This window comes from Pollachius pollachius (assembly GCF_949987615.1).
Source record: "Pollachius pollachius genome assembly, chromosome: 2".
NCBI lineage: Eukaryota > Metazoa > Chordata > Actinopteri > Gadiformes > Gadidae > Pollachius > Pollachius pollachius.
Window position 1 is genome coordinate 14,363,829 of NC_136935.1, and position 21,883 is coordinate 14,385,711.

At 48.2% G+C, this 21,883-nt stretch overlaps 1 protein-coding gene across 2 annotated transcripts in view; it reads right to left on the reverse strand.

The window, feature by feature from the left end:
* The window catches only part of inpp5a (inositol polyphosphate-5-phosphatase A), a 120,521-nt gene that overhangs the window by 13,155 nt on the left and 85,483 nt on the right, over nt 1-21,883 (reverse strand). For both annotated transcript variants that reach the window (XM_079730804.1, XM_079730805.1), the window contains exons 10-12: nt 9,765-9,860; nt 8,941-9,015; nt 2,818-2,891 (exon numbers count right to left, since the gene is read on the reverse strand). In XM_079730804.1, the coding sequence (XP_079586930.1) occupies nt 2,818-2,891; nt 8,941-9,015; nt 9,765-9,860 (245 nt within the window). The remainder of the gene's footprint in view (nt 1-2,817; nt 2,892-8,940; nt 9,016-9,764; nt 9,861-21,883) is intronic.

Sequence of the window (21,883 nt, forward strand, 5' to 3'; positions counted from 1 at the left end):
GCGGCGTGCGGCTACAGCTCCATGTTGCGTTCGCTTTGGATCTCTGTAAAACGATTGGTTTATGATTTATACACCGGTTCTCCCTGAAACGAAACAAGAGAAAGCCAATACAAACGTCTTCCCCCCGATTGATGGGCTGAACCTCTGGCCGGACGGAGACCGTGGCGATGGGAAGGGCTCTGGGGCCATGCATGGAGTACCGTGTGTGCATAGAGTGTCAATAAAAAACGCAAGTGTGAGGGTGCGTGTGTCGTGCGTGCACGTGTGTTGTTTTCCCCCCGCAGCAGACCAGTGCACGTCGCCGGACTGGCTCCAAGTCCGACTGTGGCACGACTGGGCCAAATTCCACACCGTGGTGCGCGCTGCTCGGACATGTCATGGCCGTCTTTGACTGACTCCCCTCATGAAAGCCCGGGGTGTGGATCTACAGCGAGCACTGGAGCGCCGTCAGATACACAGGCTTCTCGTGTGTGTAGTGCTGGGGCGGGCGCGAAAGATCACTTTCGTTGTCAAATTATTGTTGAATCGCTTTCTAAGTGTCAGAGATATTGGTGGATTCCGTGGCATATGGCTGGCGGGTGACCAGATCTCTTAATATAAATGTTCAAGCTTTTTTTGAAATAGCAATGACATATTTGCAGCAGCATATTCTGAAGCAAATCATTTTATTTTGACCAGGATTATTAATTGATGAAAAAAATGGATAGATGAATACTGGAATTGAATAATTCAATGATAATTGAAAAAAAACAATAAATCCTTTAGTACTATATCATCAAGACTGCCTTCCAAAAACTACTGCTTGGGCCGGGGCTTTGGCTATTGCGGTCTATGGGTTCACAGCTGTGACTTGTGTTTACATTGTCTAGCTTTTTGCTAGGCTCCCCTTAAACAATCTGGCTAAACCCCATCAGCCAGGCTACCTTATGCAACACTTGCTGCAGCCCATTAGATGTGTGTGCGGGGAACAGGTGACTTCTTTTGCAAATAGCCCGAGACAGAATTAACTTGCAGATTAAATATCGATGACTGCTATTGATTTATAGGGGGAACACGAATGACCTCTTTCCATTGTGTGCGTGTGTATATTCATTTGTATGTACCCTAGGTGGGCGTGCCCTGATGTCCTAGATGTTAAAAAACCCAATAACCCCACAGATGGCGAGGGGGCGTGTCCGGTGCCAGGCCATGTGACGGGGGACAATCCTTCTGGGGCTTGATTGCTCATGGAGCACAAGGCAGACCAGACAAAGGGAGGGAGCGTGGTAATGTGTGTGTGTGTGTGTGTGTGTGTGTATGTGTGAGTGTAAGAGTGTGCGTGTGTGTGTGTGTGTGATTGTGAGGGGAGTGGTTGTTTAACTTTAACTAGGCCGATGCTCCCTATTCAGGGCTGACAATGATGCGGCGCACGGTGCGAACCCAAGTACATCAAATTGGATTTCATATGCATATGCCCTCACCTTTCATTTTTCCCACTTCATCATCCACTGTCTGCGGAGTGGGTGGAAATCATTTGCAAGCGCGAGCGCGCCCCGCGTGCTTCACGCGTCGCCGCGGAGACGGATGATGCAGTGTTATGGAGAGGGGTGCGGCAGTCAAAGCAACAATAAATACAAACGTCAATTATGCAGAAGCATGTTAACCTGCCCTCTGATGAAGACGCAGAGAAACTGCGCTGAGAAACAACGCAGCCGGTTGGCGGGGCCGTGGCACGCACATACACACACACGCACGCACGCACGCACGCACGCAGGCACAGGGGTAGACACGCACACACACTTTTATAGGTACACACACAAACACAAGCAGGCACGCAGGCACACACGTACGCACGCACGGCAAACACCTATTCCGTCGCTGGGTTTCAAAACACCACAGGAAAACATGGAGACTATCTCGGAAAAAAACATCCATACACAAACATGCACTTACACCCTTTTAATTCAGGATATATATGGCTTCCACACACACACAAATACAAACACGCATACGATAACTCAATCTGAAAACACGATTACTCAATCTAAGAAAACAATATTTTCTCACTCAGACACACACACACACGCTCACACAATTAGATAGCTATATCTCAAAATCACACACATTTCCCCACACACAACGTGACAGCTATATCTCAAAATCACACATTTGCGCGCACACACACACACACACACACACACACACACAGAGTCTGAAGTCCCCTGCCGCCCTCCGGCTGCCTCTGGAGCAGTTTATCAAGTAATTATTGTTTGATTACAGCGTTTCATTATCTCCACTGATTGAGTCACAAGCGATGGCAAAGGTCACGCGCTATTAACGCGCTGCTCCCGAAACATATTTTCACGCCAGCGGTTGTTTGCCCTCCCTCTCGTCTGAAAGGGCTAATTGCAAATGCATTTGTTTGAGGAAGAGAGGACCCCCCCCCATACTAACCTACACCCACCCTGGCCCAACCCCTCTCAAAATCCACACTCTGGCAGAATATCAATGCAGCTACCATCAAGTTCACACCTAAATCCACACACACACAAAATCGAGTGTAGTCATAAAGTGTAAAAAATAAAGGTGATTTGATACTGTAGCTATTTCATAAAATACAACAGACTTCTAGAAATATATTGTTTTTTCATTAAGTTGACCAACTGTGTTTATTCAAAGTGGACGGCTGCAGTTGGGTCCATCCCACTACATCTCCCACTGGTGGCGAACCAGAACGTAGCATTACTCTCCTTCCCACCCCCCTCTGCTGCTGCTCGTCCAATTAGCAAGCTCGATCCCAGAAAGAAGCACAGACACACAACGTGAAACACGCCATACCTGGGAGGGAAGGTGATCTCCAGCTCATGCAGACGGTCCTTGAAGACAGACAGCTCTTTGTCAAACTCTAACAGCTGAGAGAGGGGGAAGAAAAGCGGGGAAGAACGTGAAAGAGGCATCAGGGTTTTGTTGCTAACATCTTACACGAGCCAACACCTCACATTACTGCCACTGTCGTAAGCGGCTTTAATCGGAAAACAAATGCCAATACCCATTACGGTTCAGATGGGTGTGTGCGTGTGTGCATAATGAGGATATTATAAACATCCATTAGCTATAAGTACGCTGTCGATAGAAGTTGCTCAATGGCAATAATAAAAATGAAACCTCTGGAGTAATTATATCATTCATTATACCACGATATTAAAACCGGCTTCCTAATTGGATGTAATTGTGTAATATCTCACAATAATAGAGAATGGAGAATGAAAAGACTTTCATTTTGTTAAGAGAGTACAGAGACATCAGCATTACCACACAAGTCAATTTATTTGTGTGAGTGTGTGTGTCTCTGTGTGTGTGTGTGTGTGTGTGTGTGTGTGTGTGTGTGTGTGTGTGTGTGTGTGTGTGTCTCCAGTGGGGGTCTGTTTTTATTTTTGTCTTTCGATCCACACACTCTTCATCAATCATGTCTTCTCTTCCAGCTGTACTCACTCAGCACTGTGTACACACACACCCCCCACCCAAAACCACTCACACACACACACACACACACCCAAAACCACACACACACAGACAAACTCACCCAGTAACCCTCCCGTCACTCCCCTGCTCCGCAGAAACCATAAATCATTACTGAGAAGTGTAATTAGTGGCTGCTTGTACACATTAATTATCTGGGAGAGGAACAGGTAGCAGGGCCACCTGCATGACTGACTCCCCAGTCAACTGACGGACTACGTATCCCGGCAACTCAGAGAGGGTAGAAGGGGAGAGGGGAAGAGAGAGCGGAAGATCGAGAGACAGAGAGAGACACAGATAAAGACGGAGAACGAGCAGAATGGAGTGGAATAACTTGATAGAGACAGAGAGCTAGAGAAAGAGAGATAGAGACAGAGGGATGGAAAAAGAAAGAGACCGTGACAGAGGCTGCTTCCTCTATGAGAGAAGGAGCTCCAAATAACTCTGTGTCTGGTTTGTAAACGGCGCCCTAAAGCACAATGATCGGAGCTCCAACTAGCTACCTGACAGAGCCCTGGTGGTGACACGACGCGGCCCGGGGGCGGAGCTTGTATGGCTTGACGTTAATTCCATTACACGGGTGTTCTACACGAGGCAAGACCCTGACGGCAACCTAATGAAACATCAATAGGAAGATGTCGTGGTAGACACCGACGGTGTTTGGTGGAGCATGTGGCCGTTAATGTGTGTGTGTCGTTGGGTGTGTGTTGTGTGGATGTGCGTGGTAAAAACAGTACTCTGGTTGTCTACCGCACACTTCCGACATCGCTTACATGTTTACATTTGCGATATGAACAGAATTCTGCACATTAAAGCTGATAAGTTTGGTCGCTGGTGGACATGGCGTGACGCACTGCAATTATGGTCACGTTTGTTCAAGTGCACAGCCACACGTACAGAAAACGTGGCAGATTGAAGTGAGGTACAACACTACTGTCTTACAACAACACCACGATCCAGGAGCTATTTTAATCAGGAGCCTTTGAGACATGAGCTAAAGGTGTTTCTGCATGTCGTATTACCCTCTTCAGGTTCCATACTTCGAGTTTTGTTTGTTTTTGCGATCGTCTGCACCGTGGAAGTGTTTTTAAAGGTTTTTCCTTTAAATTAGAGGCTGAATAAAGAATAATCTTTTTTCTACTGGGATTTGTCACAAACACTCTTCCCAACGTGGACGTTTCTGTTTTTTTCCACTCAAGACTTGCAAATCACCTCGGTGTCCACGTCAGTGGAAAAAAAACATAAAAAAGTATTAATACAAAATGAAATAAATAAAAAGCAGCCATTGGTGGCGCTCCCAGACACGGTGCTGGTGGCGGTTCGGAAGGGCAGATGCGGCGCATTCATCAAACTCACACGCGGCCGGGGGGTCACGGGGAGAGGGGCTCACACACTGTGGATGAGGGATGGAGAGGAAGAGGATGGACCGCACGCTCCACTGTACAGCCCATCTCTCCTGGCCTGCTGCACACCGCCGCGAGAGTGTGCACGCTCGCGTGTGTGTGTGTGTGTGTGAGAAAGAGGGCGTGTGTTGATGAGCGGGGTGGTGTGTGTGGGGGTGAGGAGGGGGGGGGGATGGGGTTGAGTGCACTGAGACACACACAGAGCCAAGCATGACAAGTTTGTACTTTGCCCGGCGTGGGCGTGATCGTGAGAACGCTGTGCACGCTTTTCACAACTAAAAACATTGCTTTCTTTCTATGGGGTGGAATTTGCGGTGCGTTTTTTTGTGCGTATGTGTGCATGTGCACTTAAATGCATCCATCATTGTGTTTTCAAGTGTGACATTGGATTTGTTTGCGAAGGCCTAAAACTAGCTCTAAAACTTTAAGCGTTGGACAGCTTTCCTTCCAGGACAGTAGCAGGGAGGCAATGCAGGGCTGAGTGTGTGTGTGTGTGTGTTTACCTTGTGGGCCATCTGTGTGTGCGCGCGTGCATGTGTGTGTTGTGTAAGTGCCCGCTTGCTTTAAGTGAATGTTGTGTAATTCATTTAAGTGACTGGAAATTTCACACTACATTTCATCCCAGGTCAATTAAGCATAATGACTCGCTGGTCCGATAGGTCAGTGGTGTGAAAGGAAAACACACACATGCACACGCACACACACACACACACACACACATTTATATTGTTTCAAGGCCTTCTGACATTGTAAAGGCATTGGTAGTTTGTCAGTTAAATATGACCTTGGATATGTGTGTGATGTGTGTGTGTTTTCCAGATCATGACACAGGAGGAGGGGGACGGACAGACGGACAGAAGATGAAAAAATAAGAATAATGTGGTAAAAAAATAAATAACAACATTTGAGCAAATGGCTTTGCTCAAATGGACTTACTTCAATAATTGTCTAGAACATGATGACGTACCAAGTCCACTTGAGTATTAGTATATGTATTTGTGTGCCTATGTGTGTATGTGTGTGTGTGTGTGTGTGTTTGTGTGTGTGTGTGTGTGTGTTAGAGAGGGAAGGTCTCTGTCCCCCATGACTGCCCGCCCCCCTCCCCCCTCCCACCCTGGCAGTTTGTCCACTGGCCGTAATTGTGCTTTGATTTACGCGTTGTCAAATATCCTGGGTGACAACACCTGCTGCCATTAAAAGCCATCAATAAATGCTGGGGTGAGAGGTCATTTAATTTGATTTTTACACCGCACACTTGGCTTTCATTGCACCGCGGCCATATTTTTTCTTCTTTTTTTTATGAGATCTTCATTATTTTGTGCAGAGGAGCGATAAACTGTCACTGGAGGGGTGGGGCGAGAGGGAGAGAGAGATTTTCAAAGTGGGTGTGCATGTGTGTGTGGGGGCAGGGGGGGTAAGCAGACTGTGGGTAAACAATCGTGGCCTCATCTGAATAAATGCGACATTATTCTAAATCAACATTATTCCCCCCCCCCCCCCCGCTTACTGACCACTCAAATGAACACTATTCACAGTGGGACTGGTGTGAACACAGCCAGCAGGAGGAGAACCTCTGTGTTAATGATCTCTACCTTTCCCCAGAACACCTGACCTCCAGCCTCACTCCCTGCTGCTCAGCCACTTCCTGAGTGTGTGGGTCAGCTTTTATTTAGCAAGACGCGTGTTGCTACCTGCTACTTAACAACTTGCACACACGCACACACACACACACACACACAGAGACAGAGACAGAGAGAGAGAGAGAGAGAGACAGAGAGAGAGAGAGAGAGAGATGGTCCGTTATTCCATTATTTACCCACCCTGCATCCGTCCTCCATTCTATTTCCTCTTGAGGTTTTCTTTATATCCGAGGGGGGCTGTGAGCGATGCGCCGCCGCATGCTGCAAGCATCTCAAGGAGGGCCGTGCACCAGACAGAACGAGTTCATCACCGGCTTGTAGGAGCCCCACAACAAGCTGCAAATGCAGTGCACCAACAACCCCCTTCACGCATGCACACACACACACACACTCTCCCCATCTGGCCACGTGCCACTGATAAAGTTACAATAAAGAGATTCTGAAACAAAATCAATGACAGAGGAGGGGACAGGCCCCGGCGCGTGTGTGTGTCGGCGTGAGTGTGTATCTACGTGTGCGTGTGCTGTCAGACAGACGGCAAAAAAATAAATGTGGTATCCGTGTTGTGCATCTGTAGATAGGCAATCTGTGTAGACAGACACACCATGTATGTGCTCTTGTTTGTACACACAGCATCACACACACACACACACACACACACACACACACACACACACACACACACACACACACACACACACACACCCTGCTCCACCTCTCTCTCCATCCTTCCCCCCCCCCCCATGTCCCCCCCCGACGCCATGGGCAGGTCGGGGGAAATTTAATCTTCCCAAATACTCATCAGGGCTCTCCATCGCTGTGCAGTGACAGCGCCGGGGATTATTAATTATACAATTTCGATGGGAATATCGACTAAACAAACCTATTAATCATCGCAAAAGTCAATAGGCATGGACACATTCAATCATGTCCCAGCCAATGATTACTCCCCTCAAAATACAATAATTATTTTCAAGAGCTGCCTCGAATTAAATTTCTGTCAAGCCGGTACAAGTCTAGCGGTTGACGAAGGATGCCATGGATTTTTCTCTCTCCCTCCTTCTCTCTCTCCTTCCTCTCTCGCCGTCTCTGGCTCTCTACCTCTCTCTCTCTCTCTCCCTCCCCCTCTCTCTGTCTCCCTCTCTCTCTCTCTCTCATTCTCTCCCGCCCTCTCTCTACCTCTCTCTCTCTTTCTCCCTCCCCCTCTCTCTCTCTCTCTCCCTCTCTCTCTCTCTCATTCTCTCCCGCCCTCTCCCTCCCTCTCTCTCTCTCTCTCCCTCTCTCTCTCTCTCCCTCCCCCTCTCTCTCTCTCCCTCTCTCTCTCTCTCATTCTCTCCCGCCCTCTCCCTCCCTCTCTCTCTCTCTCTCCCTCTCTCTCTCTCTCATTCTCTCCCGCCCTCTCTCTCCCTCTCTACTCCGTCGCGGTGGCCCGTGGAGGAGAGGGAGCAGAGGGGGAGAGGCGCGTTGGGGGACATTTATCCTTTTGGAAAGGTAGTTTGTTTTATAAGGATCATAACACGGTGTGTTTAACTAGACCATGACCATCAGATTATCTCCCGTATCCCCATTATGTCATCCATCATGTCTGCGTGTCGGCATAGGGGACTGACACCCCCCCAACACTACCCCCCCCTCCCACTACACCACACCTGCAAAGCACCCCCCCCCCCCCCCCCCCCCCCCCCCGAGTGCCAGCCTCCTCCTGAGTCACCTACAGCCATGTTGATATACAGCACATCAGCCCGCACACCACCATTTTGCTAAGCATTTTCCAATTCTTATAAATTCTGCTTGTCATATATATTTCCTCCTTTTTACACCCCCGTCATACAGAATGATTTGTGCCATCGTCCTATTTCCCAGTGCTCAGGTCTCGTCCGTTTAGTGTTGTTATTGGTATTTTGGTTTGAGTTTTGTTTTGCAGTTTAATCGCTGATTGCTTCAACCCCTGAAATAAAAATAAATAAATAAACCCCTGAAATAAAACAACAAGGGTAGGTCAGTGTTTGGGTGCACTGAGGACTCAGTAAGGTACACACCGACATATGTAAGACACAAAGGGTAGGTCAGTGTTTGGGTGCACTGAGGACTCAGTAAGGTACACACCGACATATGTAAGACACAAAGGGTAGGTCAGTGTTTGGGTGCACTGAGGACTCAGTAAGGTACACACCGACATATGTAAGACAAAAAGGGTAGGTTAGTGGTTGGGTGCACTGAGGACTCAGTAAGGTACACACTGACATGTGTAAAACAACAAGGTCAGGTCAGTGGCTGGTGCACCGAGGACTCAGTAAAGTACAGACTTATAGAACAAGGTGAGGCCAGTGGTTGGGTATGTGTCGAGGGTCAGAGGGGTTGAGGTGTAATAAAATAAATAAACTAATGGCGAGACTTACCGAGGTCCCATTGTTTTCCCGGAAAACATCCTGGTTGGCATATTTAAAAAGCTTCTTTTCAAGTTCGAGAACAACCTAGAAACAGTAGGGGGGGGGGAGAAAGAAAGAACAAAAGAAAGAAAGAAAGAAAGAAAGAAAGAAAAAAGAGAGCGCAAGAGAAGGAAAGAAAGAGAGGCAGTGCTCTTGTTAATTGCTATGCAAAGCGAACCACATGTAGGAACTAATGAACATTCAATTAATGGACATTGAATGAATGGTTATTGAATTAATTAATGTAGCCGTAATGAACTGCGCTGTGCCGCATTGGTGATCAGAGAATAACCACATCTGAGATTAAATACATTATTACATTATCTATCAGGGTAGATCAGGTAAAGGTCTAATGGGGTGATTACACTTTGGCTTGATGGTAGAATTCATGTTTTTCTGGCATCGGGGACAAAATATTGCAATAATGTCATAATCTTATTAATGTCAATGATATTAACACATTTTATGCATAAATTATCATATAATATTATCTATCTATATATATATATATAAAATGTTATTATCTATAAACCTGGATAATTTAATAATTCAAGTTTTATGGAAACAACACAGATTTTTCATGAATAATCTAATCAGTATTATTATCTGAGTTTTCATTATACATCTTTGTGAAGTAAGAGGATTTATGTCCAACGGTACATCAGCTGTCATTTGACGGACAGCTTCACGATGTCCCAGGGTGCATCTGGTTACATGATGAGGTAATAGGTGAGGTAATGAAAACGAGCCGCTGCCAGCACTCCGACGCAGGGCGTTAAGGCGTTGTAACGTACCTTCCTGTCGTTGTCGCTTTCTCTGAATATTAGCTTGTCAACTTCATTGGTGTCAGCGGCCTGGACCGTCTGCATAGTGGCAGTGGAGCAGAGGCTCTGGAGGGGAGGGAGGAAGGGAGGGAGGAAGAGGGAGGGAGAGAGAGATTACATTATTTACATGGAGGGAGGGAGGAAAATATATCTAAAACCTTTTCTTGTTCATCACCATCAATGAAACAAACAGGGGGGCGGGTTGGGGCTAGATATAAATAATTGTACGTTCAAACACACATACACACACAGACACACACATACACACGGGGTGCATTGAGAGGGCCGCGGCGCAGCACATTATCGCCGGCGATTCTTTAGTCCGTGTAACACCAGGCACTACTTCAGGAGGCATCTGAATGTTTTTTTAAAGAACCGGCACCACAAAGTACCACCTCACCGCGCCCCACTACCCCTTCTTCTTTATCCCAGTCTATGTACTGACCCTACAGGCCGTGTGCATGGTTAAATTCCCCTTTGTAGACCCCTAACAATTAGTTAAACATTCAACCATCTGTGTTTGAGGACAGTTGAATGAGGTAATCCTTCAGCCACTGGTTCCCATACCGCCAGGCAGCGGCAGGGCCACCCGATTGAAATTCAAAGCACAGACCAGATAATCAGGTCAAGCCAATATGGCGGGCAGTGGGGGGGAATAAAGGGTCGCTCTTAGGGCTAAAATGTCACAAATAGCCCTGCATCCCCCTCCCCATCCCGAACACACACACAAACCCACCAAAACAAAAGAAAATAAAACGCATATCAGGACAAACACCCTACCCTAGACTAGAGCAGAGGGACCGTCAGATCCCCTCTGCCTAACTCGCTCACTCTCCTTCTCTCTCTGTCTCTCTGTGTGTCTCCCTCTCACTCTCTCTCTCTCTCTCTCTCTCTCTCTCTCTGAAAAGCAACTTTCTAAAGCCCTAACAAATCGCTCCATCTTCCAGTCATTTAGGCCTTCCAAATGCAGGGTCAATATGGCCCCCTGGCAGCCAAATGCTAATGCGCTTAAGTGTGCTTAAGCAGCTTTGTGCAGCAAATGGGCCCGGAGAGGGGCTTCTGGAGACCAGCACGGCACCCCTACTCCACTGGCAAGGAGTCCTGCTCATTAAACTACAATCTCCCAATATAGCATTTTATTTATTATCGAACGCAGTTATTATATTTATTCAATGTGGTGTTTCAGGTTTTCCTGACCGATGGCGCTGCAGTAATTGAGGGTTTGCAAAAGTAACATTTGCGCTATTTACATATTTTGATGAAACAATTTCACACTCAAGTCATTTCATTGTCATCAATTTTAGATTTTTTAAAACATGCTTATTGTATATGTCAAACATTTCAAGTTTGAAATAAACGTTAATTTGATCTTTCAAACACAACTTGCAGCATGATGTTGCCCTGCATCCATGTGTCCCTGCAAATGGTTTAGTGGTGGCGTGATGACCGCTAGAGTGTACATGTGATGAATTGAGTGATTGATCTGTGTTCATTGACTTTGACTGATCAGCATGTCTTACACATGCCTGGTCTGCTGATTGCACGCCATTGATCATATCTCTCCTTTCTGTCACTTAGGAAGATCCCTTCAGCCCTCTCCCAAAACAAGGCCTCAAACTGCCATTCGCCCAGAAGTCTCTACTAACTAATCTGAGACACTAAACAGAGAAAGAGAGTCTGATAAAGAGACAGTGAGAGAGACAGTGAGACAGAGAGAGACGGTGAGACAGTGAGACAGACAGATAGACAGGGAGAAACTGAGATAGAAAGAGAGACAGAGAGACATAGCGAGATTGAGAGAGAGACAGAGTGAAAGAGAGCAGGAGAGAAAGACAAAGAGAGAGAGCAAGAGAGACAGAGACACAGAGAGACAGAGACCGACACGTTAGCAGACTCATCGTTGTACTTAAAGTGCCAATCTCCAAGACCCTCCTAGATTTTCATTTTTATCACCACTATCTATCGCCGAATGAGGTCACTCAATGATGATTGAGTCTATGGCCGACTATTGCTATGGCTGCACTTGTATTTGCATTTCAATTCCTTGGAAAATCCCAAGCAGCAGCCAGTTAGTGAGGCGGTTGCCATCAACCAGTAGTGGTTTTACAGCCAGAGATGGTATGGCGGAGCTACAGCGATAAAGATGCTCTTCAACTGACTTGTGTCTGCAGCTTTGTACGGGTTCCTTTCACTGTAGATGCCGCCAAAGAGAAAAAAACTGAGATATTCAAGATTGCTACTCTAAGGCCTTATCAATGCACCAATGCATATGTACCACATCCAAAAAAGCCCAGGTTGAAGGCATTGATGGAATTCAAATTACAAAAAAGCACAAAATCCTTACACACACAAACACACACACTTAAAGAGAGTCGCACGGCGGGGTTGTTGACCACAACTTTTACGGCGCTCTCGGGCTGTAATCACAGTATCATGCCTTGTGATAATGAGCGCTGTGGCTGATGTGCGAGCCAAGATTGATTTGAGGATTAAAACGGGAAGAGGCCCATCAAAGTGCCTGCACATTACTTTTAAAACATGCCGCCATTGACCGTGCGGAATCAAATTAGCATAATTAGTTTGACTCTAATTGCCTCCTCATTGGAAACATGTGAATCGGGAGGGAGGGAGGGAAGGAAGGGGGGGAAATAAAGTAGGACTCAAACAGACATGAAACAGAGGTAGTTGGGACAGGGTGGGGACCAATAAGGCTAGGATACAGTAAGGGTCTTAGAAGTAGATAATGGCTACTGAACAAAGTGACTTGGTAATAGAGCTTTAGACCAAAGGTCAAGCAGACTGTTTGCAGAGGGAGGAGAGAGAGTGTGTGTGTGTGTGTGTGTGTGTGTGTGTGTGTGTGTGTGTGTGTGTGTGTGTGTGTGTGTGTGTGTGTGTGTGTGTGTGTGTGTGTGTGTGTGTGTGTGTGTGTGTGTGTGTGTGTGTGTGTGTGTGTGGAGGGGGGCTGCTGCCGTGGAAGGCGCAGGCTTTGCGCTTCAATGGAAGATAATCTCATGACTGTCGAAGGAGGAAGCGGCTGTTTAAAAGAGCTCTCTATTCCAGCTGCTCCCTTAGAACAGAGGTTAAACCAATCTGTCCCACTTCAAAGAGCAAAGATTCAAACACAGACACACACACACAGCACAACAGCCAGGCCTTCTGTCACTGGGCCTGCCTGGTAAACAGATGGAGACGGAGGGCCCAAATAGGGCCAACATAAGGGGCCTGTAAGAAACTTAAACTGCGGCCCTTTGCACAAAACAGGGAGAGGAGCTAATACATCGCATGGGATGACTGGCTGTACCCGTTTCATAACGGGGGTTAGAAAGGGCTTCATTCAGCTTGGTGGTCAGTCAGTGCAAAAAATTCAAACAGGTAGTGTTTATTTCCAAGCTTGCTAATGCTGTGAATAATATATAGTTTATATAATAATGTACTGCTAATTTAAGCATTAAAACTCAGACTTTGCAGTCATTTTTGCAAGGACAATAATATATCAGGACCTCCCCCACAGAGACAGATGAGGACTTCCCTGGAAAGGACTGGGGGGACGGGAGTGGCCCATTGCCATCAAGGTACCGGCCAAATAAATGAGTCATCCTTCCTCCCCGGGGATGGATATCAGCTTTGCATCCCTCCTGCTCCCTGCCCAAGCCCACTACTCAGCACGCTGACATCCAGCCCAATATAATAACCAAGAGGGCATGTAAAACATGCAGGTTAATACCTATTGGGCCGAAGAAGACATATGAGCTGAGAACAAGGTTGGACAAAGAGACAGTGCAGGAGAGGAGATATAGCACTACTCGGTGTGACTTGTTTTTGGTGGTACAACCAGTGGATTGATTCTGGGGGCCACAGGGGAAGAGAGGATGGCTGAGCCCCACACAATGACGACTCCCGTCGAACAATCGTGGATCAAACCTGGGGCCATTGACAATAGGCAAATCAATTCTACTGATCACAACATGAAGTCATACATTTCCAAATGTAAAACGGCAGGAGTCATCCTTTAACGCGTGATTTGACTTCATGTGACGCATGAAACTAGAGTCGTCATCTTGTTTTCGGGGCTTATTGAAACGGTCTTGTTTACGACAGCCCCCTCAACAAACCCACAGGCGGCCATTAGCCAACGTTGGCCGACGCGTGACCCGTCCTCTAAAGGTCTTCCTCATGGGTCAACCTACTGACCAACTGCTCCCTCAGCTCCATACGGGGACAACACACTCTTGACACACCCAGCGCACCCTCCCATCCCTTCCCATGAACCCCATGGGTACTGTGCGTGCTTGTGGTGGGGATGATGGTGGTGGGGATGGTGGTGGTGGTGGTGGAGGCGGTGGTGTTCGTGGTAGGGGGTCCGACTCCTCGACTCGGCCCGGAGAGGTAAAAGGGGCGTGCGGGGTTGGACGATAATGGCCCCTATTTATCTCGTGCATAAGAAACATCTGGGAAACTTCTCAGAATACAATAAGGTGCATTGAGTGCTGCCCTTCCTTCTACCTATAGGACCCCCCCGCCCCAAAAAAGTATTTGTGCCCCCAAATGGATAATGGACAGGCCACAAATCATCCGGGACAACAGGACCGAGGGGTGTGAGTGTGTCTGTGTGAGAGGCAGCCAGAGTGAATGTATATTTTGTGTGTGTGTGTGTGTGTGTGTGTGTGTGTGTGTGTGTGTGTGTGTTCTCCCCCCTTGGTATTTAGCCTCTTTGCAGGCCATTCTACAGGGATCCATGCGGACAAATTGCCCTGCATGGTCGTCTTTGAGAGGCGGTGCAGCGCGCAGAGCTGAAACACAAGGGAACAGGCCCATAAAAATTCATCACTTTGACCCCCCGCGACCTGCCGCTACTGGGGGGTACACGCACAGACACACACACACACACACACACACACACACACACACACACAGAGGCAAGTGGCCCTCCATTCAACAACCCACACAGATATATGCACATGCATAGACACATAGGCTCATTAGAAACACAACCACACACATACAATTGTTCTCAAAAAGATTTTGATAACTCCTCCCGGCGGCATACAATAACACACACACTCAATGTTTATTCAAAGATTTGATCCAGAACTTTGTCGGCGTTAAAGTCAAATGGAGTAAAAAAAGAAAAGAAAAACCTACTGATCTCCATCTTTCCGTGCACGCACAGACAAACACACCAAGACACACACTTGCAGACACAATGTCCATGGAAAGAGTCAACTCGAACAGGAAAAAGGCCACCAGATGCTTCATTGTGTGTGTGTGTGTGTGTGTGTGTGTGTGTGTGTGTGTGTGTGTGTGTGTGTGTGTAAAGTAGTGGTGGTAAAAGGAGGGTGGGCTGCAGGCTAGGCGCATTAAGGCCCCAAGAGATGGGGGACATTGTCCTGCAACATTACTGCCACCTGTACAAAGAGAGCCCATGACAGATCTCATCAGAGGCAACCCCCCCCTGCCAATTCAAATCACCAAAAAAAAGAAAAAAACACAAAAAAGCACACCGAAAAACCAGTGGCGGCAGATGCCGGCATGGCTGTTTAACGTAGCGGCTTCTCTTACCTCCTCAATAAGGGCCATACAATCAGCCCGCTCTATGGTCCCCTTAATGTGGCATTCATTTGAATGTTATTAGTGAGCGCTTGTTGTGCTCCTGAAAGGCAGGCCTTCTGGTGGCGAGCGATCGGACGCAAACGCAGTGGCCACTGGCGTGTTTCTCACATCACGGCTTAGGGGGTGGGGGGAGAACATTCATCCTCTTAATGGGAACACAAACCTGAATCTAACCAGCAAGCAATGATTATTTAACATTAAAAACTGCCAATGGGACAGCTATTGATAGGGTACAAACACTTACTAAGCACTTAAAAAGCATCAAGTCCCTTTTTAATTTAGTTATTCCACTATAGCGCTCGCCGGGGAAAATCAATAGGGAGGAAACAGCCGGCGAGGGTTAGGAAATATGCAGTTGCCGAGTCAATTAGAGGACATCAAGGAAACGATTGGTGATTGGTGTTTAGCACTGGTGGTCCAATAAAAACGCAGAGCCGATGGGATTCATTACCTCGCTGTTCGATTGAGGCCCAGACCAAACAAATTAATGAAGCTCTAATTCTGTGGCTGCTTAGAGAGGCAGAAGCGCGCTGCAGCACTTTGGAACCACAGTCGTCTGCAATTATCTTGATATACATTGTAAATAAAAACAACCAACAAAACACGAACAAGAGGGATAAAAACAAAACACTAAAAATGACCTAACGCTAGCTCAATCCCGATCCGAAAGCGTGGAGGTTCCAGCAAATACAAAACGTTTCCCACTGTTTTCCTCCTCTTTTAATTTAGCAACCGAATTGTTAGCGCCCACAGTGTTCTGGGATCAAGGCCCGGGCAGGAAGGTGACCAAATACGGACCTGCCCTCTTCCTTCCAGCCCAGTGTGAGGGGAGAGGTGTGGAGGGAGGGGGAGCCACAAAACCCTCAGCACACACAAAACAATACTGATTCATTCGGAGCACCATCTTTTAATTAGTTTGCACCATTTCATCATAACGATGTGCTGGTCCACCTCACTGGGTTAAAGGGGAGGGGGGGAGGGGGGGGATAGAGAGAGACAGACAGAGGCAGAGTGGGAGGGAGTATAATTCAGTAAAAGGGGGAAAGGGGGCTGGAAATAGGAAGGTGTTTGCGGGGAGGCAGTGGTGGGTGTGGCAGGATGGGTTGGTTTGGTGGGTCTTGACACCCCACCACTGGGCGCTAGGCAACCATCCGGTGGGTGGGCTTTGTGGGACATTTTACCAATTTTTCATGGCCATCCCTCTTGTTGTGACCCCGGTGCGGGGCCCTTTATGTCGCTGACAGCTCCGTGCAGGAAAACATGCTGCCGCTCTGATAGCATGAAATGGAGGAACAAAGACCCCCGGGGAGAGGAGAAGGGGCCCGCCGAGGCGCGCCGTGCTCCAGACCCGCCTGGCGCTGGACACAAACAGATGTTAGGCCGGCCCCGGCGCTCACCACGCCCCCCCCCCCCGGAGGAGGGGAGGGCCCGGGGCCCCGCAGCAGCTTTGTTTCAGGGCTCCTCTAAGACAAAAAGAGGAGCCACTCCTGCTGAAAGGGCCCCCTAGCAATATGGCCGCCGTAGATAAATCACGGATGTGTTGTGTGTTGTGTGTGTGTGTGTGTGTGTGTGTGTGTGTGTGTGTGTGTGTGTGTGTGTGTGTGTGTGTGTGTGTGTGTGTGTGTGTGTGTGTGTGTGTGTGTGTGGGGGGGGGGGGGAGAGACTAGGGGTGGTGCAATGAATTCTCAATGTGCCACTTAATAGGCCCCCCTCTTAAATATGATGGGATCTTTTTTGGGGGGGGGCTTGAATGAAGGCTTGAATGAAGCCCAGAGACTCTTAATTTGTGAAGGCAGAGTTGTTTAAGAGCCGGCGGTGCCAACGTGGGGCTTTTACAGCTGCGTTACAACGGCCCATTGTGCTGAAGGACATCACTCTGTAACCCTGCGACGCCGCAGAGCGTACAAGAAGCCAGCGGGGCCGGGCCACTTAAATCATCACCTCACCAACACTCACAATGAGTTGTAAACTACCACGCCATATTACTGGCCCTTTTTCCTCTTTTGTTTTTTGTCTCTTATTTCCATCTTCATGAATCAACTCCTCGGCCAGCGACGACCTATTTGTGTCCTTTGCTTTTGATCCGAATGGAAATAATGCGACGGAATTTCAATATGTTGTTTGCAGCAGGGGGAAGGGGCTAAGAGGAATGTCCTTGCTTGCGGAGGGCTTCATCAACACCGTGTGGTGTCGGAGACTTCCAGGCAATTATTGCCAAGGACATGGATACACCGATGAAAGTGGTGTGTGTGTGTGTGTGTGTATGCGCGAGTGTGAGTGCGTGCGTGCGTTGAGCGTGCTTGTCTGTGAGCGGGCCTGTGGATCTGTTTCAGGGTCTCTGTCCGAATAACCCTTATGTAACCACCATAGACCTAAGACACCCATGCCCCCCCCCCCCCCCCCCCAAGTAAGGGAAAATCAAAAACGGTTATTGTGCTGCCCCATGGACAGGGGACTGTAGTATCCGAGTTGGGACTGACATCATACGAAGCAAGGCCCTCAGTGCCAGTCACAAAGTGTCGCCTATCCTTCACTGTGGGTGCCTCCATTCTTCTGCACTACATCAACATGAAGAAACCACGGTTATCATTACTCGACTTCCTCGCTGTCGTTTCTCTTCTTCTTACGATTGTTATGAGTTGCGTTTTTACTTGGGCTCTCCACTCCACTCTGACCCAGAGGATGGGGGGGGGGGGGGAGCATCAATTGAGAAAATTGCAAGAGACAAACAAATGTTATTGACTTGGAGCCAGAGTTGATCATTCATCATTTATAGGAAAAATTGAGCGGCTTCCAAAAAAGGAAAAACTACTGACCCAAAGATTTAATATCACTCTGAATTTGAGTGTGGGATGCCAGACTGATCGGATTATGATTACAAATGGGATCCCACATTACATTATTAAGAAGGGAATAATGTCGATGACTACAGGACTACAAGACAAACACACAAGTTGCTTGTTCGGATTTTAAATCAAGGTTGGGTAGTCTAATGCCTGCAAGTGCACACGCATACACAGACACCTGCGATCACTTGCTCACGGTGCCTTCAAAACGTAGCCTTGTGCAGTCGCAGTTCTTCACAGAAACTTGAGCGATTGTGAGAAAGGGAGGAAGAGGAAAAGCATAAGGGAGGTAGTGGATGGGTTGAATGTAGAGGAATGCTACTATTCTCCCAAAAGTATCCGGTGCTGACTACAAGCCCAAGACGGGCGCCGGACTCCTCCATGCCTCCTCGACCTCAGCATCATCTGAACGCTAAACACATCAGCTCTATAGCTCAGTCAGAGGGAGAGGTGCGTCAAGTGTGGGTCAGGGTGCGAGAACTCAGTGCCCCTCCCCCCGGTAGGCACCGTCTTGTGCCAGGCTCTGAGGTCATCGTCAGAGCCTGGTTTGGACGGGTCACGCCATGCTACCACTGGCATGGCGTGTCCAGCTGCCAACCCCCCCGCTCCGTCCCGCTCACAATAGCGATGGCGAGGGCGGCCGGGCGCGGGCTCAAACGGTCTGTTGTTAATGGAGACATGGCTTGTTCCTCGTTTGGTCAGAGCTTTAATTATACGGGCAGCGCTCCGATCAAAGCCGCGCGGCGTGTGTATACGCCCCTCATTGGTGCACTGTCTCTCTCTCTCTCTCTCTCTTGCTCTCTCTCTCTCTGTATCTTTCCGTTTTCCATCTCTCTCACTTCATTAGCATACAGAGCAAACAGAGAGAGGGAGAGAACAGGCGCTGTTGTCCGGAGGGAATAGTCTCCCCTCTATATCGAGATGGGTTATCTCTGGTATAATGGGGCCTCATTGTGATAGATTGGCCTCCCTAAGTGAGATAATATGCCTTTATTGTATTGTCGGGAAACATCTCTGTCAGGGACTCTCTGGGGTAGCAGGCGATACACTGGCCCAAGGCAAACAGCGGGACAGCCAGAGTCCATCCGTGACTCCATATATATGGGTTAATCACAGGCAAAGCCCACTGCCATTCAAATGCACAGCCGTGAACTGAATCTGACCTGTTTGTGAAAAGGTGGACATTTTTGAATGAATAGCGTCTCAATGGGACCCGAGCATTTAAATGTTTCATTTCTATAGGAATTTTTGGACTGTTGATCAAGGTGTGTGTGTGTGTGTGTGTGTGTGTGTGTGTGTGTGTGTGTATCCACCAGGATGCTGGAAGCCAAACAAGGTCATAGTCCCCAGCGTGGAGGGTCCCTTGGAACAGGGGCCCAATCAGTGCTAGCCCACTGGTTAATAGATGGATGGGCCCCAGAATTAATTAGCCTGACTAATGTAGTGTACACTTAATTACACTGCCGCCTTTTGATTTATAGCTGCACACATGCTATTCAAAGTCGGGATAAAAAGGGAAAAATATTTTTTCCCCCATCCCCGTCACTATGGGAAATGGTTTGCCTGCCATTGGCTTGGAAAGGACACACTAGCTACTGCCAATCTTCTTGGTATATTGTCTTAACTTTGGGCGTAGCAAAGAAATATTTAATATATTTGTCCTGCCAAAATTACAGATTTTTTTGCAGATGGAATTCAAATTATATTAGACAGCCAATGCATCACAGGAATTTAGTGTCTTTATAAATAAGACCTTTCAACCTGCAGGATCTCAACTGTACTGCAGATCATGTATCGTACTGTAAATAATTCATTCACAAAAATGTTCTAGGATAAAGAAACATGGTACATGAACTTAAACCGTATAGCACATTACACATATTACATAAAACATGTTCCAACGGTGAAAACAAAAAATCTCCATACACGCATAGAATATAGTGGTGCACGTATAGCGTCCTCAACACCAGGATAAGCCAGCCTTTAATGCAGAGGACTACATACTGCATGGAGGGAGAGAGGGGGAGCGCAAAGCCTGCGCCTGTATACTCTATTCCTACTGGCATGGGGCGTGTGCTGCGAGCCCGTGTGAAAAATGAAATATCTATCACTCTGCCTTGTCATTACTGAGCGCTTTACAGCGTTCATTAGGAGTGGGGCTAGTCCTGGGCCCCACCTTTAATTTCATGCTGCTCAAGCAAGAGAAAGGACAGGGGACAAAGGGGGTAAGATTGATGCCTGGCCCCCGTCCCAGCCAACCGCCCGCCCGCCGCCCCTCCCTCGCAATCTCCCTCCGCCTCTGCTCGCAGATAGGGGGCGCTGCTCTAAAAGCACGGGCCCGGGACGCGAGCACTCTGCGCCGGCCGGAGCAGCGAGGGGGCAGCTAGCTTAATGAAAGCCCCGGATGGGCTCCAATTAAAAGAGCCCCGCGTCGTGTCAAGGGGACAGTAGATCAAGTCAGCAATTAACCCTCCCGCCGGCCCCCCATCAATCCGTAAATTGGAGCCGGCCCCGCGCCGCACAATCTCTGCAGATATTAAATTTACATTCTATTACGTTTAATTAGGAGGGATTTTAAATATACTAAGAGTCCAGGCACGGCGCCCCGGGCATGTCAGCCCTGCCGCTGATTCACGACCACTTGCGACCTCCGCGGGAACGCGGGCACGCATGCGCACGCCCACACACACACCATGCCAGGGCACAATCTCTCACGCACACACACACACACACACACACACACACACACACACACAGAGACACCTTCCAACAGCCCAGCGTCTTCCACCTGCCTCAGACAGATGTCGACACGTAGGTGGTGTTGGTGGTGTGGTGGCTATTTTTCGATATAATGAATAAATACTAATACGATTTTATGGAAATACAATCTTGTAAATGTGTCTTCTCGTGTGGGAGCCCTGATTAAAAAGCAGCGGGTTCAAACTCCTACAGGCACAGGTTTATTGACCACAACAAAAAAATACAACTTTACATGACAGTTGGCTTGCTGTTTTCTTGGCCCGTTTGTGAGTGGGGTCGCGTCCTCAATCAAGTAAAAGGCCCGGACACTCAATGGCTGAATGCAAATAAATATTGCTAATCATGTAACACACGTCCCTGACTGTATGGGTCAGACCTGCAAAAAAAGTGATAGTCACCCTTTGTTGTATTATCATTAATAAAAAGAAAAAGGTATTCGTCCTCAAGATCAATGGATCAAAATCAAGGACACAAGGCTCAGGAAAACCCCTGGATGGGTGGCCACCCCATTTCAAAAGGTGTCTCCGTTTTCACACACCCGAACCATTGCCCCTCGGTTGACTACACCGCCTCCCACGCCCACCTTCTTCTGTTCCCTCCCCGTCCCAAGCCTGAGCAGATCCTAGTCTGGGACCAGACACACCTGCCTCCCTCGCTGGCTCCTGGCCGCACCTCTCGGGCGGTGGGGCCCGACCCCAGACAGAGCCTGTGAACCACTTGGAAGGAAGAGAGGGGAGCGGGGTATTTTTTTCGGCGGGGTCCGGACCACCTCTAGGCAGCTCAGCCCAGGCATTAGTCTCCACGTGGCTGTGTCCTTTGTCCGGCAGTCAAAGGACCGCTGAATGGGGGTCAATTGAAGCCAACTCCCTCTGT